The 27,631-nt window shown below is 35.2% G+C and overlaps 3 protein-coding genes and 1 pseudogene across 4 annotated transcripts; 1 reads left to right on the forward strand and 3 right to left on the reverse strand.

The window, feature by feature from the left end:
• LOC132181318 (isocitrate dehydrogenase [NADP], chloroplastic/mitochondrial-like) lies at positions 1-5,072 on the forward strand. 2 transcript variants are annotated; one of them, XM_059594483.1, is made up of 6 exons: positions 1-178; positions 1,659-1,806; positions 2,247-3,127; positions 3,539-3,573; positions 3,673-3,814; positions 4,634-5,072. In XM_059594483.1, exons 3-6 carry the CDS (start codon positions 3,093-3,095, stop codon positions 4,680-4,682), a joined length of 261 nt encoding a protein of 86 aa, XP_059450466.1. In that variant the 5' UTR covers positions 1-178; positions 1,659-1,806; positions 2,247-3,092; the 3' UTR covers positions 4,683-5,072. The 2 variants fall into 2 exon arrangements, with proteins under 2 accessions (XP_059450466.1, XP_059450468.1); XM_059594485.1 differs by having other exon boundaries at positions 4,639-5,072.
• A 3,681-nt stretch (positions 5,073-8,753) lies between these two features.
• On the reverse strand, positions 8,754-10,658 carry LOC132182526 (uncharacterized). The gene is made up of 6 exons (XM_059595795.1): positions 10,409-10,658; positions 10,043-10,132; positions 9,670-9,736; positions 9,486-9,577; positions 9,355-9,402; positions 8,754-9,198 (listed from the first exon to the last, which is right to left on the reverse strand). The coding sequence occupies exons 3-6, from the start codon at positions 9,721-9,723 to the stop codon at positions 8,991-8,993; spliced, it is 402 nt and encodes a 133-aa protein (XP_059451778.1). The 5' UTR covers positions 9,724-9,736; positions 10,043-10,132; positions 10,409-10,658; the 3' UTR covers positions 8,754-8,990.
• A 1,200-nt stretch (positions 10,659-11,858) lies between these two features.
• LOC132182525 (uncharacterized) lies at positions 11,859-15,333 on the reverse strand. Its single transcript, XM_059595794.1, has 6 exons — positions 15,249-15,333; positions 13,458-13,537; positions 13,210-13,275; positions 12,487-12,552; positions 12,312-12,374; positions 11,859-12,219 (listed from the first exon to the last, which is right to left on the reverse strand). The coding sequence occupies exons 2-6, from the start codon at positions 13,509-13,511 to the stop codon at positions 12,064-12,066; spliced, it is 405 nt and encodes a 134-aa protein (XP_059451777.1). The 5' UTR covers positions 13,512-13,537; positions 15,249-15,333; the 3' UTR covers positions 11,859-12,063.
• An 8,336-nt stretch (positions 15,334-23,669) lies between these two features.
• On the reverse strand, positions 23,670-26,987 carry LOC132182216 (isocitrate dehydrogenase [NADP], chloroplastic/mitochondrial-like; annotated as a pseudogene).
• Between the last annotated feature and the right edge of the window lie 644 nt (positions 26,988-27,631).

Below are 27,631 nucleotides of genomic sequence, written 5' to 3' on the forward strand. Positions count from 1 at the left end.
CCGGTCATGTGCGTTTTTCCCTCCCTCCCTCTCCCTCTCTCCCCTTCACTCTCCTCCTTCACACCAAAGCCGTCAACTGTACTGCACAGTCTGCACTCCGCCGACTTTCCTGATCCCGCCAGCACGAGCGCCCCTGTCCACCAGCTCGCCTAGTTTCCCCGAGCGATCGAATCATTCGGTGAGTTTTTCTTCCCGCTCTCTCTCGCTTTCTCTCCCTCATCCTTCACCCCTTAAGCATTTCGGTATATTCCCTTTAATAAAATTAGGGATTTCGACTGACGGTATGTAGTAGTATTGGAGGAGGAAGACCTCCTCCAAAGAAAATCCCAAATTTTACCAAAATTTTGACCCTAAGTTCTCCATTATTCTCTTCTAGGCAATTATGCACAGCTAATGGGATTTCCATATTTACCCATTCACTATTCAGCTAATTTCTGAAGGCAATGCAGATTTTTTTTTTTTTAACCCTCTGTGTGCCAATACTGTCATGAAAGAACCCTGTTTGTAGTGAAAATCTTGTTGTTTCTATTAAAATAAACAATATCAAACTCATATAACTAATTTCGTAACATATTAACGGAACTATATGTTTAAGAGCTTAATTATGTCTCTACACTCAACATTTTATAATATCCTAAATTTTCTCTAAGTAATCTCACCTAATTTTGCTGTATAAGTACTGCATCCAAACTCTTTCTTCGTGTCCCTCTTCTTTTGAAGGACTATATCTAAACATCTTGTTACAGATGCGTTTGGATAAGGACTATATCTATAGGACCCAATATGATATTACTAATGCTCCAGTTTATAACCGTATGTTTTTGTGTTAGTTGAGTTCTCTAGTGCATTTATTTATTTTAATGGAGCACATTACATTAAATGATGTGTGGAATATATAAGAGTTCCCTAGTAAATAAATATGTCACACAATGGACAATGGACTTGAAGTAGTACAAAATATTTGAAGCCTCTTATATAACTTCGAAAAACTCTTGGGAGCTCCTTAAAAGTCGTTATTCATGGGTGTCTTTCATATTAGCATTATATGGAAATGCATTTTTTGTTTGCAATTAGGATTTTTTTAATATTTAGTGCCTCTTATGATTGTGAATAAAGTTAGGCTGACCTTTCTTCTTAATATTTTAGTACCTTTAGGAAGGATTAAAGATGCTTCCCACTGGGTCAGGGCAGGTGGTCGAAACAAGGGAAAGACATTACAGTACTGTGCTTCCTTTGTCCCATGGCCTAGAGACAGTTTTAGTCATTAGCAGTCAATGGGAAACAAATTACGTATATATTTATATATATCAAGTATGGAAAAATGAAATTCAATTTTATAGATTTATTACTGGTTTTGGAAGTTCATCTTCCAAAAACTGGGCAGAAAATATACTTTGAGTTTGTGGGTTCCGGGGCTTCTGGCCAACTCATGTTTCCAAACTTCTGCAATAAAAGAACTCGGTGATTTGGAACTGGCCAACTCGTTATGCAGAATTAACAGACTTCTGAGTATGCTGGACCATACTCATTCTGCTGAATTAACTAGCTAAGATAAAATATAAATTGTTGTCATCTTCATGATTATCACTTATACAATCTCAGTAAAAAAAATGATATCTTTGCCAGTGGAAATCCTATTTCACTCGTCGTTTCTGCAGGGTATAATGTCTTCTCAGCTGTCATCTTTGCTTTTTTCGGGTGGTGGGAATTTCAATGGCCCTCTCACCTTGGCTAGCTGTTGGAGGCCAGTTAATTGCCAATCGTTTTGAGCAGCATGATGTTCGAATATTACCTACGGAGATTGAGGTAAAATTTCTATATGAGAACTCATTGCTATTGGTTGCAAAGATTGCGAGTTTCAGCAGTCAGTGATACATAGAGCAGGCGTTATCACTAACAGTTTACAGAACTTCATATATTGTTACTCTTTACAGTTTAAAAGTAAACATATAATGTGTTTTGCAAGTCATCATTAATCAGTTGGAGACTCATCATCATATGTTGTCCATTTTTATACAATTTTGAGTGATTTTATACTCAAGAAGATTGAATGCAACTCTTTTCATGTTAGCTAACTATTTTTTTCATGTAGTAAGGAAGGGGCCAAGGTAATGGAGATTGGCAAAGTGACCATGTTTGCTTAACTGCATTGCAGTGGCATTGCTTAAATCTGCTTCTAAATGCCCTTGTATTGAGCCTGTGGAATGTTTTTGCACAGTTTAAAGTAGCCTATGCCCTTTTTGTAGGTTCAAATGTACTTGGTTGTGGTAAATCACTTTGAAATTAATTGGGAAACTGGAACTGTGCCCGTCAATTGAAGTCATTTGGTTGCTGCATCTAGTGAGGGTTTGGAACTGTGGATGTCATAAGTAATATTGTGGATATTTCAAGACGTTTTAATGGAGCTGAAAGTTTCATCTCTAAAGCCAGTGAGTGTGTCAGTGATCCTGAGGATAACAAAGTCAGCGATGATTATGATTGAAACCATAAGCATCGTATGCAGGGGACACTTTCTCATTCTTTGGAAAGAGATGCTCTGGAACATGTGGTAACAAGGCCATATAGAAAAGGCAACAAACCTTTCGAAAATGGGCATTTTTTCAGGGAAAATGAATCTCAAGCGAGTGAGAAAGACTTATCTTCAAAGTTTGAAAGAAGACACCCTGGCTTAATGTCACTCCCTCAAGCCTCTTTGGATTTAAATCAAAGATTTCACGCAAACCAAACATTTTCTGGAGCTGGTCCTGGTAGGGGATGAGGCAGAGACTCTGGTTCTTGGAGCCTACGTGATTCTAGGTTCAGCTCAGTTGACATTGCATCTCAAATGGTTCAGCAGGGGTACATTCCTCCAAACCTATATAATGGAAGAGGGTTGCCAAATGTTTCAAATGCACAGAGTGCATCCTGGAATGCTTTTGGATTGATTACGAGAGTACCAACTGGTGGTATGGATGCGCTCCATTCCATTGGTTTGCAAGGACCACTGGGACCACCCATCAATTCTTCAATGAATATGGGCATTCCTCGCCAACGCTGTAGAGACTTTGAAGAGCATGGATGTTGTCTGAGAGGGGACATGTGCCCCATGGAGCATGGTGTCAATCGGATTGTTATTGAAGATGTTCAGGTATGTGTATTTGATATATCCTGTTGCTGAACCACAAGACATTAATAGTTTATTGGCAACACAGAATGCTTTACATATTTGGCAACTAAAGTCAACTGGCATTTCATCGTAATTAGGACTCCGGACCAACCGCTTAATGAGTCCAAATCAACCTTCTATCTCTGTTATAACCAAATCAACCTCCTATCTCTGTTAGAACCAAATCAACTTAATTGCCAATGAGCTTTAGCTCAAATGGTATTTCCTCACTTTGTAGCAAGGTGTAGGGTGAGGTCATAGGTTCAAGTCCCACCGGGTGCGTGTGTAACTTACCAATTAAAATAAAACAAAATACAAAAGAAAAAAAGAAGTGTTCATTAGTTCTATGCATTATTTAGTGAAATTGACTGAATGTTGGTTTCTTTCATGCAGGAATTGGCTCCTTGGGCCTCATGACTTCTGTGTTGGTTTGTATCTGATTTTCTGTCTTTTGCTATTAATCCTGACTTTAATATTTTGGTCTTGGGATTGTGCATGCAAAGTCATAATAACCGCAATTTGTGCAGTTAGCCTTGACAGGAAGACATTAGAAGCTGAGGCAGCTCATGGGACTGTAACTCGGCATTTCCGATTTCATCAGAAGGGGCAAGAAACCAGTACAAACAGCATTGCTTCTATATTTGCATGGGCACGAGGGCTAGAACATAGGTCAGTTTGCTGTTTTGAATCAAATTGATGCTACATCTTTCACTTTTAAAGTTTCGTCCTGACAATATCATTCCCAAAAAAGCATTCCAGATGTTCTGAGTTAACTGACAGGCTCTTCATCATTATATTGGACTTGTATACACATATATAGAGTCAATTGCTTTTTTCTCACTTTTGAAACTACTCCAAAACACTGTATGTTACCCTATATAATTATCTGTATGTTACTCTATATAATTATTGAATCGTATTTCTACATTTTTAGGGATTATCTACCACCTCCATGCATTCTCAAACTCTAAAATGCACACTTTTTCACGTGATATTAAAAATTACCTTTAGATTTTGGATGCATCACTATTGAATTTTAGATTCAATGGTGATTTTTAGTGCTACATCAGGGAGTGTGTAGCATTCCTCTATTATTTTTTTAGGAATGATACAGTCCCAACTTGGGGCCAACCTTTTTCATATTTTTTAATTTAAAAAAATAACAAAATTAAAAATTAAAAAAGTTTCTGAAGCAATAATTTTTATTTTGGTCCTTCTTTTATTTGGTATTTTTAAAAAAAATAAAAATTGTACTTTTATTCATAATAATGACCAATTTTTTTTTAAAAAATGGTCAATATTATGAAGAAAAATACAATTAGAGGAGGTTTGAAATGTTATGACTAGAAGATTTTACCACCACCTATTTGGGTTATGCACGCACAATTTTCAGTAGTCTCGTTCTTTATATCATCTTCTACACCCACTTATCTTGTTATACCTTGATCTCCATTAGTTATGTTGTTTAGTGATGTTTATTTTGTTTAGTGAAGTTGCACTTGTGCAACAGCCCCAGCAACTCCTGCGACAAGCATAACATGAACGGTCCCGGGAATTTTGGTGAAATTTTTGTTTGAAGTAGGAATTTGGGAGTACTATGGGCAGGCACTTGCGGCAGTGGACGAAGAAGCCCCGGGGAGGGTTGGCAGAAGCACAACAGGAAAATCCATCGGAATTTGGGTATAGGGCAGGAGGGTGTGGGTGAAGATGGGGGTTGTCCAACTCCTGCGGTAGCTTTGCACATGATTCGTGCAGGGAGAAACCCACATAATTCCCTGTAATCAGCGCAATATTCATCGCATGCTTGGCATAAAGATGTTTATTGACTGTGGGACATAAATGTTGCTGCATTTCATGGCAGCCTGAACTTGAAGGGGTCCTGTCCTAATTACCTCATATGACTATGAATAATGGTTTTGAATCAGTCTCATCTGGTTAATCTTTTAGTTAAATTTGGAGCTTTTTGATCCCCTTAAAAGGCCCCCTCCAAATTGATTTTTGGTTTCATTTTTAAAAATAAATAAATAAATAAAAATTTCGAGTAATTTATTAAATTGATTTCTGGAACATATTATCTCAATCAACTAAATTCCTTGTTATGCCTTGGAGCCCAATTAATATAGGCTATATGGCCATGAATGGAGGAAATAGTAAAAAAATGATAAAAAATTATTCTCTCAACAATTTTTCAATCGTCTTCATATAAAGAATTGATGAATCTGTCATTTAATTTATGTGAAATTCACATGAGTCTCACATTACAAGACAATAAAAACCCAAGACTTGTTATATGTATTTTCAAATCAACTATTAAATTTATAGGATCCACAATGGTTATAGATCTATAATAGTTGATTAGAAAAAGAAACGCATGAAGGTATATAAAAAGATAAATTTTATGAGTACCAAATTTTTTACCAAGAAATGAGTAGTCAAATGATGTGAAGATTATTTATCGTAACATTATTATTATTATTTTTTATTAATTGTTTTTATCATTTCTTGTGAATAAGGTTCATATTATTTTAATACTTATATATTAATAAATATTCCTAACATTTTTCATTTAAAAAAAAGAAGATCGTTTTTCTAAAAACAGCAACTTATCCCAATTAATTAAAGGCGTTACCTAGAAAAAAAAAAAAAAAACTTTGGACGGCCCACCACCAGCAGTATCTAAAATTCAAAATGCTATTACCTAATCGACATCTACGGTCCAGATCATTTCTCATTTCGCATCACTCGGAAAGATTCCCACGCAATAAGCACCGTCATTTCTCTCGCCCGAGTCCGGTTTTTTATGTAATACCCGAGACCGGTTCTTTTTACCTTTTTTTTTTTTTTTTTGGTAAGTTCCAAGACCGGTTCTTGATCACTGAGATATTGACAATACACAAACTTCGACGGAAGAAGAAAAGACATATATATATTAAAAACATAGAACTGATAGAAGCCATGCCTCATTCATACAAATACAGGAATAAAAAAAAACAACAACATCAACAACCAAAAAAAAAAAAAAGAAAAGAAAAAGAACATAATAAATAATTCTTCGAACTAGCTAGTCAAGCGGAAGATAGCGTATGATCATTCTTGGAAGTTGGAACTAATAAAGACGACAGCTTGAAAGATTTTTCCCAACCAAGAGAATACCTAAGGTATTTTTCTCATTGGGCAATACCCCCTGTGCTTGTCCAGCTCCTGCCGTGTAGCATACCCAATCCCGCATCTCTTGCATTGCAGGAACCCAGGATGTTTTTTTTCAACATGAGCGCCCATCTCTGAAGGTGTCATGGCTTTTAGGTCGGCTTCTTCAACATGAGCTTTCATCTCTGAAGGTGGTGTCATGGCTTCTAGGTCGGGTTCTTTTTCAACATGAGCGTTCATCTCTGAAGGTGGTGTCATGGCTTCTAGGTCGGGTTCTTTTTCAACATGAGCGTTCATCTCTGAAGGTGGTGTCATGGCTTCTAGGTCGGGTTCTTTTTCAACATGAGCCCTCATCTCTGAAGGTGGTGTCATGGCTGCTAGGTCTGTGCAGTGGGGACATCGGTACATACGGAATTGGTAGGGCACCACCTCGTGATATTTGTTTCTTCCAGTAATCCGATCTATTTCACGTCTTTCTATGGGCTGAATCTCCCATTTAACTCCCTTGGTTGGCCGGTTCTTTGGGGTAGTTTCATTGTTTTTTGGCGGTGTTGTATCATGGCCCCAGCCCCGGCGATCACTCTTCCTTTTTGCGACGATAGTTGGCATGGCGGCGGAGAGTGATAAGGTTAGTCGTGTTCTTGGGGGCATGGTGGATGGTGGTGGTTTGGAGAATGAAAGGCAGGGCAGTGCCAATGAAACAGCAGGAAGAGGCTTGGCTGGGTGTGGTTTGGAGAGTGAAATGCAAGTCAAGGGCAGTGCCATTGAAACTACAAGAAGAGGCATGGCAAGCTTGCGGTGAACTGAAGCAGCCCTCCATTATTTAACATGAGAATGCAGCCCTTGCACTGGTGCGCCCTCTCTGATCGCCCTTGAAGTGGTGCTGAGTTGCAACTGGTTCGCCCTTGAAGTGGTGTGGTGTCGTGACTCGTGAGTTGTACTTGTAACTGGTTCGCCCTTGAAGTGGTGTGGTGCCGTGGCTCGTGAGTTGCAAGGGTTCGCCCTTGAAGTGGTGTGGTGCCGTGGCTCGTGAGTGGTGAGTGATTAGTGATTACTAAAGTTAGCCAAGCAGGTTATTTTACTTTTTTTTAAGAATTTTACTAAAATTTGTTTATTTTATTATGTTTGGCCTTTTTGTTGTTTGTTTAAAATTGCTTGGTCATATTTGTTCCTATTTGTCTAAGTAATGCATTGTGTTGTGGAGCTCTGTTAGTAAGGTTTGACCGTTTGAGGGCTATCATGATTTCATGATTTTTATTCTAAAAACCCAACAATGAATTAAGCTGTTGCTTCTTGATTACTTCGATTAGATTAGGATATTTCTCTAGATTTTCTAGGATGGCTCTATGGTAAAGTTCTTAAATCCTAATCATTACTTTTAATTAAATGGTTCAGATTTTGCCATCTCAGGATACAACTTTGTAAGATACTACAATAAACTAAAATGTATTCATTGGCGGGAATCCCCTAAACAAACTATAGAATCACTAATCACATTTATATTTATATGAATGTAAAGATTACGTGTTTGTTAGGTTTAAATATTCTGTTCTATTCTTTTGTCTTGCAGCTACTGCTACTCTGCACAAGGAAAGCTGGTTCCTCTGCTGACACAAGCTGGAGCTATTGCCAAGCTTTCTGCTTGAAGAAATGTCGTTATCTGGTTAATGAGTAAAGTTTAATAAGTGGTAGCTTTATGGTGTTTATGTATTTTGTGTCAAACTTCTTCAAAATCCTAAATAAAATTGGACTTGAAATTGTGTATTGAGATAGAATCTAGTGGGTATTTGATATTTTTGTTCTGAAATTTTCCTGATATTCTTGTTACTCCCAATCAGAAGATATAGGTTTAGAGTTATCTAGTTTGTCATTTTAGGATTTGATTATTCTTGTTTGTGGGCTTGGATTTGTCCAAACCAAATTTTGTGGTTTCCATGGTGCGATCCTAGCTGCCCTGCCTTTTGGTTCTGATTTTGGATGTGAAGGAGGCCCCTTTTAGGTTGTGATATTATTAGCTGGATCATTGTACTCGGAATAATAAATTTCCCTTGGGAAGTTGTCGCAAAGGGGATTGATTGGCACTCTAGACCTTTGGACACGGCATTGTGGTCCACTATGGGTGGGTGTATGCAGCATGTCATTCGGATTGAAGGCAGTTGAGCCGAGGCTCTTGAACCAGAAATTGTGATATGGGCCCTAATTCGACCAGATGGAAAGTAGTCTAGCCAAGCAGAGCACTACTAGCCCACAGGCTACGCTGTTCCTTATTTAATGCAAAACTTGTGTTGTTTCTAGTACAAGCAAGACATATTTGAAATTCTTATAAAAAAAAAAAAAAATGGAAGAAAAAAAAGACATTTGAAATTAACTTGAATATAAAAAACTGTAAGTGAATGGTTAAAATCACCCTACTCCTTGCTAAACGAAAAGTCAAGTAATCTATGAAGGAAAATTATAAGAGCATTCAGAAAATGTTTAAGTTTCAAGTAAACCTAATATATGGTAAAATTTTACAGTTCCGACCTTTACCTACTTACTTTCTCGGCAGATCAGTCTAAAAATGTTTCATCTGTTGTAAATTGCATTATATATCTGAACCCGGAAAAGGAAAAAAAATAAAAAATATAACCTACTGCTGTCCCTTGCCATTTTTCGTCCTGCATCATTCTTGAAGGAGAGCACCAGGTGTGTAACACGTTCAAGTATCCACAGGGAGAACTTGAATGGAACTCTGGTGCAGCCTTAAAATCTGTTTGGCTTCACAGGGAGTCAAGTTGATATACTTCCCCATCTTTAACACCGATAAGAGAGAGCAAAACAATTTTGACAACAAATAGAGCTGTACTTTCACAATTAATGCGAAGATGCCGTAGTATGGAAGATGCATCAGTGCCATCAATAAGCACCTGGAATTTGGTGGCACAAACAGAAATGGATAAGGTCCACTTCGTAAATGATTAAGATAAACTGAAGCTATAAACATTTTTATACAACCCTGTTCTTATCTCTGATTCATCAAACTCAGATGATGAGATGTCTCAAACAAATTTGAGATAACATACCATATTGGAGCATATGGTGATGACAAGTCAAGAAATGGGTATGGCCACCTGTACCAAAGTGAACTATCAATATTTTTCAATTCAACTGGTATGCCCTCATATGTGGATATACAGAAAAATAAAAACATTACCGATTTGAGACAAAAGCACGAATGATCCACTGGAAAATGACGAAAACACCAGTCCATAGAAGAAAGAAAGAAATCCGGTAAAAGGGGACCCGCTGAAAGAGTAAGTTGGAATAATTCAAAGATGGCTATGAAAGAGACAATAAAAACAAAGGGGGGAGAGAAAGCATTTAAGTACAAAATTTACCAAGCAATTCAATGCTGTATCACCAAGGAGTAAAACTGCATTGAGTGTATGCATGTTTCACAGTCATCTGACACAAAATGGAGACAGATTATTAGCTCAAATGAAACTTATGCTAGCAGAGGTGTCGGAACCAATTTAGTTACTTGGTATGTATAGCTGCATCTTATAATCAGTCCAAATGAATCAGCCATACTGTATCTGCTTATTATGTTTCTTTGTCGTCGAACAAATTGGATATGGTCTAAATGATTGGCTATTAAAATTTATTTGGAAAATTTCAAAAATTTTAACGTGTTTGCACAACGCCTAGGCAAGACAAACAAAAATAAAAGTAAATCAAATGGAAGTAGAGAGTGAATTCCTTTGAACTTACAACATTGAGATTGTAATCGTTGAGGGTGAGAAATGGAAAGATAATGAACCAATAAACACTATCTGTGGGCATAACTGCCCCAGCATTCATCTGAAACAAATCAAATCAAGCAAAAAAATGAGTGACTTGTGATATAGGTATGCAAACACAAGGAAAACTGTAATGCCTTTCCTAACATGCTTAATAGCTTTTCAACATCCAAAGCAAATGTTAACAGATATCATTTGTAGAATGATATCTCTGAACATCAAAAGCAATCATCAAAAGCACAACTGATCCAATAGCAGCGAACCACTTAAACATTGCTGACTAAAGCAGTCAATCTGTCCCTTGTTATCCTATAACAAAGCAGTTACTGATTATTACCTGAAAGAGGACTTCAAAGACATAACTACAAACGGTTGCAGCTTGAAAAACACAATTTTCTTCTTGGGAACCCGAGCCACTTCTTGTTTTGTGTATATGTGTCCTTTCGCTGTATGTGAGAGGAACGGATGATCCACGCTCGAACCACATCTCTCCCGAAATGACAAACATTTAAATCTCTGCTGCTTATTAGGTGATACTGGTAACACCCATATAATGAGAGGAGTGATCCACACCGCAAAAGGAAATTTCAGACTGTAATGTACAAAGAGATGTAGAGTTCATTGCCTAGTCCATAAACACACCGGGAATAATACTACAAATAAAATTAAAGCTTTCACAACCGGGCACCTATACCACGCGATTTAAACTTCTGAATTATCATGCAATTTGACAAGTCACCTCAAATTTCAAGATCTCTTAATTTGAACTGCTAAACTTTCAAATGCAGTCAATTTGAACCCCTTCATCAGATTTAACCATTAATTTCTAACGGCAATACCTAAATAGACTAATATATCACTAATTTTTCGTATATTTTTGATAGGAAAAAAAAAAAAAAAACCAAAGAACCCTTGGAATTAAGGGTAAATTTGAAATTTTATAAAAAAAAAATCAGGAGTATAAACGTTATTGTCTCATTTTTAACGTTTAAAATCTAACGAAAGGGTTCAAAAGAAAAATAAAGGATTCCCTTCAAAGTTGGGGTTCGACAGTTTAGAGGTGGGTCCATAATTAAGTATATTCCAGTGTCCAAAGATAATAAAAACATGCCTCTTCTCAAGGGGAGGAAAAGGAACGACTTGTATTGTTATATATCAGCGTTTATGCATGTGTGCATGGGTGGGTAAGTGATGCTATTGTGACAAATACACCCAAAGCCTCACCTTTTGACAAAAGAGAATTGTTTCACAAAAGAGAAAACAACAAAATCTCTTCAATAAACAAAAAAATCTCTCCTTTTTTGTGTTATGCGGCGTCTCTCTCTACTCTTTCTCGTTCTCACTATTTTTAACAATGTGAAAGACTCAAGCCCTTGTATAAGAAGTCTTCTACATGGAGAAGAGACTTAAGTTGGCTAAAACCTTTTATGCCCATAACAAATATTTGTTTCATAATACCATATGTTATCCAAAAACCTTTTAACTGTAAGCCATGCTCAATAACTACACTACCACATTCTTAATTCCCAAACTACGCACTGGTACTAGATGCACGCATTAGCGCTAAATGAGAACAAACCCAAGAAGGCTTACCGAGTATAATAATAAAATATGTGACCTCCTTTGACAAGAACTTTAACAACTAGTGTTCCAATTTATGCATCAATAATATATAAACATACACCTTCTATTATTATTATTATTTTAATTTTTTTAAAAAAATCTATTTTAAATGTCTATTTGGATTGTGACCGGGAGCTTAAAGATTGTGTTAGAAAAATTTAAAATAAATAGTTTGCATGTTTAATTAATCATTAGATTTATAGGTTTTCTAGATATAATGGTTAATTTTAAAAAGATGTACATATGAGATTCTTGTGAAGTACAAGTTCATCCACAACATATTGTCACCAACTCACCGTTAACACAAAAAATGACTACCTCCTCATAGGCCCTACAACTCAGGATTTCAGCAACTGCATGATTGGGTTGTTAAAATTGCTTCTCTCTCTTCTCCAGAGAGAGAGAAGATTCGATGGGCATCGAGAACAAATGATGCTTGCCTCCCAAAGGAAGAGATGGGTTATCCTGCAGCATTTTTCCCAGATGTTCATTCAGCATCTCCTGGCTAGTAATGCGACCACATCCCTAGTAATCATAAAAAGACGTGTGAAATACAAATACAAATTAAGACACAAATACGAAAGATTTAATTTTGATTAAGCTTAGATGACTAGTACCTCGTCGACAATATCCACATGTTCAGCACTTGAGTCACCTTTCAATCTACTTCGACTCAAATCCTGCACATAAAAGTTCACAGTGATCAATAGTCTCATACGTACAAATATAAGTATTTGCGCTTTTGGTTCTCAAAATGGAAGGAAAAATCAAAATTAAAAATTAAAAAACTACCTTTATTTGCAGCTGCAAAGACTTGCATTGTTCAATGATATGATTCATTACAAAAACTTCATCACCCTAAAAACCACCATAATTAACATCAGGTACAAATAAAAAATACAAATTTAGGGACGTTCTGTTGAGTATCATCCTAGACTGAATGACACTAATGAAAGTTATAATTAACATAATTAGTATCATTGTTATATTCAGGACCTTCAAAATTAAGACTGAAATTCTAGCAGGAAAATGCTTTCCAACATCTCGCGCATTGTTGAAGTGGGTATAGTGCAGTTTTCTTAGATATTGTTCATTCCAAGTCTTTTGCATCATTTAACAAATCTTACTATCGAATGTGATGCATTTAGCTCAGCTTTCTTAAAAATAAGAACTCTGGGTAGTATAATAGAATGCCAAATTAACAAAATATAAATGACACCATCTAAATTGAGACCATGATAATTGGAATGCTCTATATTTGGAATTAGCAAATGGTAAAGAATTTTCTATTTTATATGGTCTGCAGTCTAGAAATTCAGGGCAATTTGGTAAAGTTTTGAAAATTAATTATAGATGAAAATCATTAGAGCAAGACATTGCAAAGAGAAGGTGATGTAAAAATACATATTTCAAGATAAACTAGAGGTTGTTAGTATAAATATTGATCACAAGTTATTTGGAAGCAATTACACATGCAGAATTGTCTGCTCTAGCATATATACACAAATAGATTACCTCCCCAGAATGTGGAAACAGTTTTTGCAATGCATCGACCCCCTCGTCAATTCGTTTTGTGCGCTCCTGAATTAAGAAACACCCAATCAGCAAAAGCTACAAACATCCAAGAAATATGTAATATTAATGATTGCAGCTTCACTTTGAACTGAGAGAGCATGTCTTTTTTTTTTTTTTTTGGCCAATTAAGGTTTGGGCAAAGCAATTAGTACATCAAGTGGTTAGTATAGTAAAGATCTTTTGCTTACAGCTGCAACTGCCGCAGTTCGCTTTCTTGATGCACTCTGGCCTGCGTTGGACATTAGTCTGGAATCAAAGTTGCCCAAATCTGTCCAGCAAAAGTCATTAGAGAACGAGTTCAGTAAAGAATACTATATAATGAAGATGACCATTGACCCAAGTCTGTGCAGCAAAAGTCAATTCTAGGGCGGAACTTCTTAACCAAGGGGACATTGCATCTCTCACAATCTATTATCTTCTGAAGACCAGAACAAGAAAATTAATCCTCCCGCATATACTGAAAGTTGAAGATAGAAATGGCTTTCACTGAGAAGCATCCATGCCTAAGGGTTTATAAGCAGGACCCTTTCCCAAGAAAGCCAAGTGCTGGCCTGGAACATCATTAGGTAGATGAGAGGCTTCATTAGCGCCTAGTCTAGTGGTAGAGCCTGCCAACGTCGTTTCAATCTAAAAGCACAATTTCTCTAAAACCCGTTGCAGAGAGGACTTCCAAAACTCTCAAGGCTGGAAAATTAAAGCCGTCATACGCAAGGATCACAAAGAAGAGCATTTCTCATGCCACTAAGAAGGAAACAAAAGCTTCTGCTTCGGTAAAAGCTCCACAGCATGTGGATATAATGGAAAATTTTAATTTTATTACTGAGCAACATGACGAAGAGTTTTTGGGTCATGAGGTTGAAGAAATTGTAGAGGTGGAAGGGTGAGGTTGAGAACCCTTCTGAAGTACCGAAATGCGAAAATGATGAGCATAGTAATGTCGTAGAGTCTGAGTTCACTAATGGTGATGATGAGAAAGTCATCTAAACTTTGTCATTCAACTCTTGTCCATATCGTGGCTACACTATAAACACACATTCTATCAATTTAATAAGTCCTTCTAGCATTTCTAGCATTTTTGAATATAAGTGTAAATCAATTTTGTCAAATCAATTAATTAACATATTATCAAATAATCATTTAATTAAATTTAATTGCATATCAATTATATATGAATCAATTAATATATATCTAAGACAAATTCTAATTAACATATCATAAATGCAATTTTGTCAAATCAATTAATTAACATATTATCAAACAATAATTTAATTAAATTTAATTGCATATCAATTATATATGAATCGATTAATATATCTAAGACAAATTCTATTTAACATATCGTAAATGCATATATGTCAAATCAATTAATTAACATATTACCAAATGATCTTGTTCCATTCTGTTTAACAACTTCTAAATTAATAACAACTTAAAATTAAACTCGTTGAAATTAACAAATTAATCAAAAATCACAGGAACTGGTTACTTTGAAGAGCCACAGATTAATCAATTCTGCTCTCTCCCTTTCTCTGCTCCAAACATCCAGAAAATTAAACAATAAAACTACTTCAACTAAAAAGAACACCCCTATCGGCTATATAAAACAAAGGCCCAGCATAAATCAACAAAAAATGATTCAATATCTAACAATGTAACTGATGGGTAAGCCAAAAAGGGAATCAACAAAAAATTATTCATCATCTAACAATGTAACCGATGGGTAAGCAAAAAAGGGAGTTGTAATCTCATAGTAGGGATTTTGGATATATATATATATATATATATACTGTGAGAAGGGTAGTGATATACTGCACGTCGTGCATAAATTTATTTTATTTTATTTTTAAAAAAATTAAAATAATAAAATAATAATAATAATAATAAAATTTACTCCCGGCGCACATCATTGTTGATGCACGCCGGACGTGCAGTATATCACTATCCCTGTGAGAGAGTGGAGAGAGAGATCGAGTACGTACCAGATAGAGGTGCGTCGGAGAAAGAACTGCCAGATTGGCGAGAGAAACGTGCGCCGAGGGAGAGAGAGAGAGTGAGAGTGAGGGATCTGAGATATATATATCAAAAAGCTAGCTGGCCTTTAGGGGGGGGAGGTAATTAATGTGGGGGTGGGTGGTTGGATGGGGGACCTCGTGATTGCGCTGTGGCCTGTGGGGATTTAAATGCTAAAAGAAAGTTCTGTTTTTTTTTTTTTTTTTGTGCGCTTGGGAATAAAAGGTTGGTATAAGTTTAGTAAATGTAGTTGATGAGTCATAGGCTTTATCAATTAATATACAGAAAAAAACAGAATTGTAGAGAAACTTCACGGAGTGTGATCTAAATTGTGAAATTGTTTTTCTACAATGGCCCGCCGTATCAAGAATACAAAGTTGTAGAGAAACATCTGAGAATGATCTAAAGAGTACTTCTTTTATTGAAAAGTCAAACTCACGAAGCAAGTACGAAAATATAACTCCATTTGTTTCATCATACGCTATGGCTCCGATGCCAAATTATTACTCCACTATGATTATTTGGGGTGTCTAAAAGTATATGATCGTTCAAGGCTCTAGGATTGGTTTTTATGAAGAATTACAATTAAACTCTGCGCCTCCCAAACAACTGAATAGTTAAAATACAGAATCTTAATAATATTATTCATCAATCCATTACTTAAATAACCGTTACAAGACACTGTAAATAAGAACATAGAGATGAATTATATTAGATATTATTACAAACTACTGAGGAGATACCCTCGAATTCTAGAATTCTATTGCGGAGATATCTTCTTATTCCAGGAGTACTTTCACTGCGCGCATGACTATGTCTTACTTCCCCAATGGACATGGACCCATTAATAACTTAATTATTCCAAATATATATTTGGGGTTCACTGAGGAATCTGCAGATAGATTGGGATCGGATTGGGAGAATTTGGAGGTGATCTACCGCACTGAGAAAGTGCTTGTAGAATTCATCCATTTCTTCATCAATTCTGGGTGATGACGGTCTATTACATCCTTCAAGCTTTATGTATTGCTTACCCATGCAAGTGCTTTCTCCGTGTATGTCTCCTCGTTGAAATTGCTCGTGAAGAACTTAATTATCTGCTTCCAGCCTCCTGCACGCATGCCCAACCAACGAAGTTAGTTATTGATCAACTTATTGTATGTCCAAATCTTAATCTCAATACCTTATAATCATGGCATTCCACCCATGCCACTTTCAAACAAATTAATTAATCCTGCCTTTATGCAACATTCATTTGATCATGTAACTTTGGGGTGAAGGAACAGAAAATTTAGCATTTACGCACCTAATTCACCTTCAAGGGTGTGTTTAGACCTGTGATTTCATAAGCTAAAATTGCGTGTTAAACAAAATTACAGAAAATGTCATGCTTGGCCAATGACGAAGTACTGTGTGTTTGAAAAAAAAAAAAAAAGAGTTTTCTTTTTTTTATTATTATCAAAATGACCCATTTTTGCTTGACACACTTTTTATATACTAAAAACAATTTTTATTATTTTTTTTATTTTGTTTTTAACTCAATTCCAAACAAACTCTATGCTATTCTCATTACAATAATTAGTGGATTTGTTTTATTACCTTGATGCCATTAGTAAGAATATTACAAAAGATGTCCCTAAGAGGTATCTCAATCGGCTAGGAACTACGTCTTATGAAGCGGATGTCACTAGTTCGAATCTTCCCTCCCCTCTCTTGTGTGGACATGTTAACAAAAAAAATATATATATATTACAAAAGATGTCTCAACCACAATTAATTAAATTATCAAATTAATTTTTTTTACTTAATCAATTCACCACTTATAGAAGTGTTAAAGACTTTAGTACGTACCCTAGTAAAGTTGCCAATTCAACCTATAACTAACTAACATCGTCGTAACTGCTCACAAAATCAGCTTAATTAAATTAGAGGTGGAGAAATTTTCAAATAATGATCTGCATGGTAGAACCACGACAGGGGTAGATAATTCAAATATTGATGTTTAAAACATAAATAATACCTTGTCGTTTCGATCAACCGGGAGAATATTTCTACCAAAGAAAGTTCCCTCACCACCGGCATCTTCATTGAAGGGATCGTCGTATTTTTCATCAGCTGTTCTGTACGGAAAACCCGCCGGATTAAACCTAACACCGGCCGGAGAAGTACCAACACTGAACAAATTGTACTCCTGGTGTAGGTGCCGGCGAATTATAAGCAGATAAACTAGGCCTAGGAAGACTGGTAAGCGGTACCACATGCCCCACTTCACTTGTCAATGGAGTGCACAATCTGCATGCAAAACATGAAAGATATATAACGCCATGAAATATTAAGTCATCTTAGGATGCATGCATATATATATATATTAATTAGGTGCATCATGCATGCATGGGATTCATCTTGGCAACAGCTCCATGGAAGTACTCTTCATGGATGAATCGAAGGAAAGCCCTCATCATTGACAACATTATTACAGACAACATACACACATATATATATATATATAGAGAGAGAGAGAGAGAGAGAGAGAGGAGGGGTTTGTGATCTTAAAGAAATAAATCATAGGCAAGAAACGACTATATATATATAGTCGTTTCTTGCCTATGATTTCTTTCTTTAAGATCACAAACCCCTCCACACACACGCGGAAATAGACTTTTAAGTTTGGGTGGTAAAACTATAAAAACAAATTTTGGACGGCACAAAAAGTGTTTTTAAGGGTATATTTAAACAAATAAAAATAAAAACAAAAATAAAAAATTAGGGGGTTTTAAAATTTTGATGGGCAAAGCTTGCCCTAGGTCCGCCGCCGGAGGGAGTGAGATTCAGGCCTGCGCGCGCATTGAGGTAAAGCAGTGGGGACATTTTGTATTGTGCAAAACATCCCCACTGAATTACTTAATTGGGGACGTTGCAACAGTAAAACAACCCCTCTTTTTTAAAGAGATTGTTTTACTATTAAAATAACCCCACTAAGGGTCGTTTTCACAAAATGACCCTAATAAAAATGTTCCCGGAGTACTATCAGGCTCTTTTCACAACCTTAGACCCGACAAGAGAGGACGAATGCTTGGGGGCATTGGAAGAGAAAGTTACGGCTGAGACAAATGCACTGCATGGTAAGTTTGCATAGCCATAACGCAAATAGCTTTGTATAAATCCCCAGGCCCGAATGGTTTTGCTTCGTGCTTCTACAATAAATTTTGGCCAATTATTGGTAAGGAGGTATGTCAAGCAGTCATCTTTTGTTTAAATTCGAGTAGATCCCTTGAGTAGATTAATGATACGAATATTGTGCGCATCCCTAAAAAGAAATTGTCTGCTATGGTTATGGATTTTAGACCTATTAGCTTATGCAATGTGATTTACAAACTAGCAGCAAAAGTCATTACTAATAGACTCAAACAGGTTTTACCTTATATTATCTCTCCGAATCAAAGTGCTTTTGTATCTGGTAGACATATCAATAATAGTGACTTACCGAATTGGAATGCTACTCCACACCAAGAGTTCATGGTGAGAAGTGCCTACCACCTTCAAAGGAAGTTAATTACATCTACTAAAGGGGAATGCTCCTGGGCACAACAACACAATTCTATGTGGAAGCAAATTTGGCAGATGAACATTCCTATTGTCGTGAAGGTGTTTACGTGGTGAGCATGCCACAATGCTCTTGCAACGAAGTCTAATCTATATCGAATGAAGATTATAGAGGATCCTTTATGCCCCATCCGAGGTATCGAGACAGAAACTACGGGGTGTTATGGAGCTATCCGGCAGCAAAGGACATATGGAGTAGGTGTAATAGCCAAATACAAAAAAAGGAGTATCATTCATGAGGAATTTATTTTCATATGGGAGGAGCTTCTTGGACGCCTGAACAAAGAGGATATGGGACTTATGGCCGTGCTTGCACGACAATTATGGTTCCGTCATAATGCCCCATTGTGGTTGGGTGTGCCGCAGATTCACTGGAGGCTTTTCAAGCAACAAGCTCTCGGAAAGATGAAGTTGCCACTCAGGTAAATGCAAATAATCTCAAATGTGAAGCCCCTAATGAAGATTATGTTAAAGTGAATTGGGATGCTGCTGTGGACTTAAATAGAATGAAGATGAGGATCAGGGTATTGTTAGAGATGGGATGGGAGAGGTCTTGGCAACTTCTGTCTTCGCCAAGAGATCACATCATTGAGCTAGATATAGCAGACGTTATGGCGGCATTGAGAGCAATCTATCTATGTCGTGAACTATGATTTTATAGGAGTGGTCCTAGAAGGAAATGCTCTACAAGTTGTGCAGACATTTAGGAAAGATGGAGTCAGTATGGACATCTTATTGAGGAAGCTCGAGGGGTATTAAATTGTCTACAAAGATGGAAGGTCAACCTTGTTAGACGACACTTCAATGAAGTAGCTCACTGCCTTGCAAAAGAAGCGCTTTCTCTTCCAACGGAGCAAGGTTTTACTAAGGAAATCCCCCGGTTTATTTCGACTATTATCTTTGATGAGCGTTGTGCTTAATTTTGTTTTGCTATTTATAAAAGTCGCTCTATTCATTTAAAAAAAAAATAAAAAATAAAATACCCAATTTGCAATGTTTTTCAAATACAAAATTTAAAATTAAAGAAAAATAAATAAATGCCATGGGATGAGTGGATCTCCATGGTTTTGGATTTTCTTTAATATATATATATATATAATTTTAAAAACATTTTGACTATTTTACAGTATTTCATCCCAACATTATATTTTAAAATATGTGTTTTTTTTTTCCTCCCTCCCTCACATAAATAGTTTCTTTTTTTCCAGTTTAATCCTATATTTTCACGTCGCTTTCCCGATTTGGATTGTTAAAGCAAGTAAAACATTTGGGGGTGCTAATAAATGAAGAAAAGAATGTGACAAGTCCATAATATTTTGAAATTTTTATGATGTTATATCACTTACAATTGTTTTTTGAAACATGTTATTAGAGTCTGTCAAGCACTAAAAAAAAAATTTAATAACATCCAATCACGTGCTAACAAATTGTAAAGAAAGTAGATTTAGCATTTTTCTATCATTTCTCTCTACAATTCTTTTTCATGCCGCTACTTATCCATTCGTACTGTGTCTTTAAGAACTTCTGAAAATTCCGGGCATCGCCGCTTTAACCAGTACTATCCTCCCACTTTTCTCTCGTTTCACAAAGACAGCAAAAATGTTCCTCAGTAGGGCAATGACTCTCTGGAGCTACACCTAATGCCTATAGTACGGTTGCTTTAATGATGAAGATTATGCAGGTTTCCCAATCTACACTCACTAAATGAAGCGTGGAGAACACACTCCAATAAGATTTGTCCTACATTAATACACCACATACTTATCCTAGAGAAATATTACAATTTAATAAAATTCTCATATTTTGTCTTAGCAAAAAGCATATGGTCTAATTTAATGGCAATGTACCCTTTGCCACCTAAGATTTTGATGAATAAAATATAAAAGTTTTATTAGATTCTAGCATATTTTTTTATCTTATTATACCGTCACATTAATATAATTGAATAAAAGTGAAATATATTATTACTCCTACCTAATACCCTATCATGTTTGTTTGTTTATTTTTTTTTTAATAAATAAATTAAATCACAATACATTTTTAAAACATAAAATACTTTGTTATAAATCCGCATCTTTTCTTATTATATAAATATTTTGACAAAATAAGTGCTTAAATTTTACAAAAGTCAGAATTAATTTATTATTTTAAACAAACATTAGGGTGGCTATGCCTTAACGCCTACTTTTTTGTCTTTTTTTTTTCTGGCTTTTTTATTTTTTTTATTTTTTATTATTACAAGGCTTTACATCCTTTTAAATTTCTCAAAATAAGCATATATACTTATACTCCATGGAAAACAGTTTCTTAAAGTGGACCACGCCAAAATAAATTTTCAAAACTATTTTTATCTTTCTGTTACATTAAAATTTTTATTTTAAAAAATTAAAACAAAAATACTCTTTAAAACAGACATACCAGTAAGAGATTTGGTTTAGTTATTATAGAACCGGAAACTTGTTGAGTTAAACAGAAAACATCAATTTCGTAAAACAAAGAATTTGGGTCTAAAAGAAAACACACGCGCCTTGTAAGTAGTGGGCAGCCAGGTTTTTAAAATTAGTATATATATATAAAAGATGTATACTTATATTCAGGATAAAACAAGTTATTAATTGTTATAATCATTGTTTTATTTCTAATAAATTAAATTATAGAAAACTATACTTACTCTCTTTCAACTTTCACCTGATTTACAATGTTTTTCAAATACAAAATTTAAAATTAAAGAAAAATAAATAAATACCATGGGATGAGTGGATCTCTATGGTTTTGGATTTTTTGTTTTAATTTATTTAACTTAGAAACATCTTGACTATTTTATAGTATTTTATCCAAAAATATGAGATGAGTTATTTTATGGTCAAAATTTTTATTTCATATATTTAACGGAGTATATAATGTTACGTGAAGAAATTTATTTTGTATTTGAAATAACATTAAACCTTTATATATAGAGTCATATACTCGAATCAGGCATTAAGGAAAATGTTGTACCCAAAAAAAAAAAAAACTTTAGGGTGTAGTCTGTAGATGATGGCTATAGGCCAAATTATCTAAAATGTATGTTTTTTCTATTTTCTTTATCTCCTTTTATTTTATTATCAGTTGATATATATATATATTCTTGGTTGTTTCATTAAATAAGGCGTGGCAATCGGATACCATTCCGAGTTGGAATAAAAAACCGATCAAAACTTCATCATGAACCCAATGGGTTGGATGATCAATTCATCTACTTTGAATTTGTGTAGGTGCTTTGGTCGTGGATTGTACTTTTTATTGTTTTTTTTTTTTTTGCTTTACTATTAATTCCTATTTTGATTTTTTAAAGATTTTGAACCCGACTAGAAAAATAGGGCATGTGTCAAAAACACTATTTGTTGAGATTGAATTATAACCCCACTTCAAATTATATATATATATATATATATATATATATGGACCCATATTTGCCACAAGCTTAGATCATGCACTTTTTGAAGGAAAGTAGAAATTGGTGATCAAGGTTTGCAAATGGAAGAAATTGGATCCTGATGCCACTCTTTGTCTTTGAAGAAATTAGATACACAATTTCTGAAAATTAGTTTGCAGTGTCCGGATAAAGTAGGGATTATAGATTAGTTTGCGAATTATGGACCAAATCTTTTAAGCCTCAATGAGTTGGAGCCAAAATTTATAACGAGTAGAGAGCCAAACATGCTGAGAATCATATTATAGCTTGCTAAAAAAAAAAAAAAGATTTCAAATGAATGGTCAGGGTCATGGCTTATGAGAGATGGAGGGCATTCACCAGGGACAAGGATCCTCTCCATTTCAAATGAAATTGAGATGATCTACTTAATTACTTTAGGAAGGTAATTTTGTCATTTTACATTTTTTTTTGACAAAAATACCCCTTAAAAATAACTAAATGGATCCCCTCCATGTCATTTGAAATGGAGAGGATCCTTCTCTGTTCACCCGGGAAGGGGAAGCTGAATTTTTGGGAGGATCTCAAATCTATTCTACACCTTATTTGGGTTTTTTTTTTTTTTTTTTTTGGTCTTATTTTATTTTTTAAAAAAAGGTTTGATGTGACGTGGATGACAAGACTACACCACATTAGCACGAGACGGATGGAAGGAGAAAAATACATATGTTATAGTGCAATAAAAAGATCATATTTTACCATAAAAGTCCTAAGTGACAAAATGCCACATCATCCTTTGTTTTTGGTTTTTTTTTTTTTTCCTCCAAAAATTCAAAATCAAATTGCAAGATGTTTTCTCCAATTCTATCATTTAATATACTTTATTGAGAAAAAATTATTTCTGACTTAGGTTTTTTTTTATTGGTTAAAAAATATGTCCTAGAGTTTATGTCAAGAGTTGACGGGAGATTATAGAGGAAATCATTAAAGAGATTGTAACAAGGCATTAGATGATGTTTTATGTCGGTGGTAGATTATGGCACTAAAGTGGCAACAACTATTCTTATAGTTCCACGTGATGTTACGTCTAGGGTTATAGTCACGATTAAGGGTGTTGATTGGAAAAAGATGGCAAAATACAAACACTTTTATTTGATATTCTCTTTTTTGCTTTCCTTTTTTCCAAACAAATAAATCAAAATACAAAATAATCAAAATTACTTTCAATTTTGTGTCGCATTAAATCCTTTTTCAAATAATTTTTTTTTTTTTTAAAAAAAAAAAACCTTCTATTAACATTTTTTTTGTGTAACAAACTTTGGAAATTAATTAGAAAACTCCACTTTTCCAGTACTTTTAACAGGGACAAATAATATGACAAAAATCCAGATGTGTAGGAAATTTAAATTATATATTGGCACTAAATCTCAACCTTATTGCCAATGTAAAACTAGTTAGAAGCACTGTGCAGTATGTATAGATGAGATTGGAAGATATTCGAACATAAGTCTAACAACTAAAACTCACAAAACTCTCCCTGCCTTGGGGATTTCCCGAATGACCATCTCATAGGGTAACCAGTACAGGTTACCGAAGCTTGACCTCAAGATTTTGTGCAAACAGGATCAATAAATTCTTCAGTGTTCAAATAATGTTTCCCTCGATACCCTGCGTACACCAATATCATCAAAGTAATTAAAAATTGACGTAAGTTGGCTAGAGTGATGCGACAAGATTGAGGAAACGAGTCTACTCATCAATAGTCGGTGCTTTTGCAAAAATCTGGCTTGTGGAAAAAATGTTAATATAATTACAAACCAGATTAACCTACTTTTTTCCTTTTTTTTTTTTTTTTTGATGGGCCAAAGTTCTATAAGAACTAGACCTTCAGATGCCCAAGTTCTCCATTGATTAAACTTATGTACGACAAGTGCAGAGAGGTTCATTCCTCAGATTAATTAATGCCTTCTTTTTATGATTATTTGAATCATCAAGTGGAATTGTACGTCTATTCTCTTCATGACACTCAAGAATTCCAAATATGCAGAAAAATCATTCAAACATAGAAAAAAAATATTATAAGCAACTGATTCCCCACACTGCACAATGGAGGGAAGGTGCAACGTACTTGGACCCGTGGATCAAAATGGCAAGATCCTTGGTCATTTTGCCCGTCTCCACAGTCTCAATGCATACAGCCTCCAACTTGTGAACAAAATCCAGCAACCTTTCGTTTTTATCTAATTTGCCCCTGGGAAAGAAAAGGGAGAAAAAAAAAAAAAAAAAAATTGATTGGTACAATCAACAGGCTAAGGTGAATATACAAAAGAATCCAACATAAATATTGATATTGTTAAATGGCACTGAAAGCTAATTATATATAAAGGGTAGAGACCTCTGCAAACTCACCATAGTTTAATACGATAATTCACATAAAAGTAAACATGCAGTCACACCTATGGCAAGTTTTAGAGAGCTCTTGCTGGAGGGGAAAAAAAAATAGAGGAATACTACACACACTCCCACTCTCACACTTCTTGATGTGGCACTAAAAGTCACCATTGAATCTAAGATTCAATAGTGATTCATCCAAAATCTAAAAGTAATTTTTAGCGTCAAGAAGTGAGCACTTTGGAGTGTGAGAATGCGAGTTTGTGCAGCATTTCTCAAAAGAATAATATTTAAACACACACCACCCCTAAAAAAAAAAATTTTTTAAAAAAAAAAAAAAAAAAGAGAAAGTAGAGGTGGTAGATAATCCCTAAAAATGTAGAAATGCGATTCAATAATTATAAAGTAACATACAGATAATTATATAGAGTAACATACAGTGTTTTTTAAGATGTGCACAAATTGCGGTTATTAAGATTTTGCATGCACAATCCCAAGACCAAAATATTAAGGTCAGCATTAATAACAAAAGACAGAAAATCAGATACAAACCATCACACAGAAGTCATGAGGAATAGGAGCCAAATCCTGCATGAAAGAAACCAAGATTCGGTCAATTTCACTAAATAATGCATAGAACTAATGACCACTTTATAGTCGTTCGTATTAACAAAGACAAGGGGTCCATTCATATATTCAGTTCAACATTAGGCGTTGCACTCAAGAACTTTAAGAATGACCAATCATATATAAAGAGAACTATATCATACATGATTGAGCAGTAGAGTTCCTTATTTTGTACTAGACTAGGGTCAGGTTTAGCATCCATCTTGGCATCCCATTGCATCAGCAGAGTTATAACCACAGTATTCCACTTATTGCTACAGATGAAAACTTTTATGCAGCAAGTACGACTGTTTTTTTTTTACCTAATTTTGCTTTCCTAGGGCCCTAAATTGATGGGGAGCTGACAGTTGACCGATGGTACAAACCCAAGGTAACCAACACTGAATAAGTAAAGCAAAATCTCCATAAAAATGAAGAAACAAAAACGAATAAATGAATGGCTAAAGGAAGTAGCAAACACATTGCTATCAGTACAAATGAACAGCCAAATCTCACAAGACCATTCGTATATTTTTTAAGGAAAAAACTCAATTGAAGCGTTCCATTTTTAAACCAAAATTATTCTAATCCCTAGTCATTAGCCATTTACTTGTACAACTTCTTGAACCAATAACCCATTCAAGAGTATAATTATAAAAAATATACGAGCCAATACACTTCATTATCATGAGCACAAAAAATGGCGCTATGGCCACAACAAAGAAAATGTCCAAAATGGTTATGTAGCAAACACCTAAAAAGTTAGAATAGGTTCTTCAACAGCACCTTGAGCAATTAAATCACTTTTCACATCCCCATCATAATTTTTGCAAGCCCAAACATATCCACATTCGCTTTTTATTGGATAAGCAACCATGTCATCTATTAACTGATATTCATACCTGAAATCCACATCAACCTTCAGTTAACCATTTGAAAATATGCTAAGCGCACAAAAAGAAAGCCTGAGTTCACAGTGGACAAAACGAACCATATTGAATTCTCTTCAAACATTTGCTTCCACTTCTCTTCATAGACCTCCTGGTATATGTCCTTAAACCTGTAATAGTAATTGTGAACACTGCTCTTTACAGATTGAAATTGGAGGCTGACAGAATATACCAAAGAAGGTCTATAGTTCAGATGAATTTGGGAAAGAAACAGCGATTGGAAAAGAGAAAGAAAGATCACCTGCCATCATATTTTTTGAGAATTGTGTTTTAGGTGATCAAGTAAAGGGGCCACTTCTTGCAAATGCCATCGACATGGACGATTCAGCAAAAACTCGGATAGACTGACAACGTACATAAAATTTTGACAAAACAGCAAAATCAACATATTGAAAGGCAAACTTAAAGGATAGAAAATGTGATTAGACAAACCTCATTAACATTATACATAGCAAGCCCTATGCCTGGTCCTTTAAAATCAAAAACATCAAGTTCCACTGGCGTGTTTCCGTCTTCGGGGCCTGAGGGATAGAAACAGAGAGATGAATTGCTGAGAAACATTAAATACTTGTGAGAATAGAAAACTTTTCAGCTCATCTATGAGTTTGAATCAGCTTACCAAAAACCATTTTAAGCTTTCCTGGCCCTTCAATGACCGCATCAGTGGCACGATACTGATCGCCAAATGCATGCCTACCAATACATATGGGTTTCTTGTGAGTTGGAAATGAGTAGTGAACAGCATTTCACAATTTTTGCTTCACATTTGATATTATGAGAGAAACAAAACATTGCCAGTAACAATTCGGGGAATATTACGGCATACGATAGGTTCACAGAAAACAGTACCTACAGAAGTTAGCAACCCTTTCATTAGGAAAAAAACTGGGAAAAAAAAGGTCTCACAAAAATTGACTGAAAAGATGATGCATTGACGTAAAATTATATTTTTTGGGTGACACATACCACATCCATTCAATACAGATGCAGGATCAGATTCCACAAAAAAAATTATATTCAATATCCTCTGCTTAATAAGAAAAGTTGCTATTTGAGTAGATAGTAGGTTCTATCAAATTTGTACCGCAGACCCAATTCCAGCTTTCGCTTTTGAACACACCACCATCTCCCTCCCCCCAAAAAAAACAAAAGAACAAAAAATATATAAGCAAAATACACCGCCATCTCCATCCATTTGGCATGCCCGTGAGGACTCCACTTGTTTCTTTTTTAGATGAATAAGTATTTCATTAAACCAAAGCTCAAAATAGAGCAACTCCACAGCACAGATACAACTCCTTCCAAAGTCAGGGGACACAACCCCTTACAAAGAAAAACAGAGGAAACAACCCCTCACAAAGCAAAAAACAGGGGAAACAACCTACAAATC

The sequence above is a fragment of the Corylus avellana genome, chromosome ca5 (genome assembly GCF_901000735.1).
Source record: "Corylus avellana chromosome ca5, CavTom2PMs-1.0".
NCBI classification, from domain to species: Eukaryota; Viridiplantae; Streptophyta; class Magnoliopsida; order Fagales; family Betulaceae; genus Corylus; species Corylus avellana.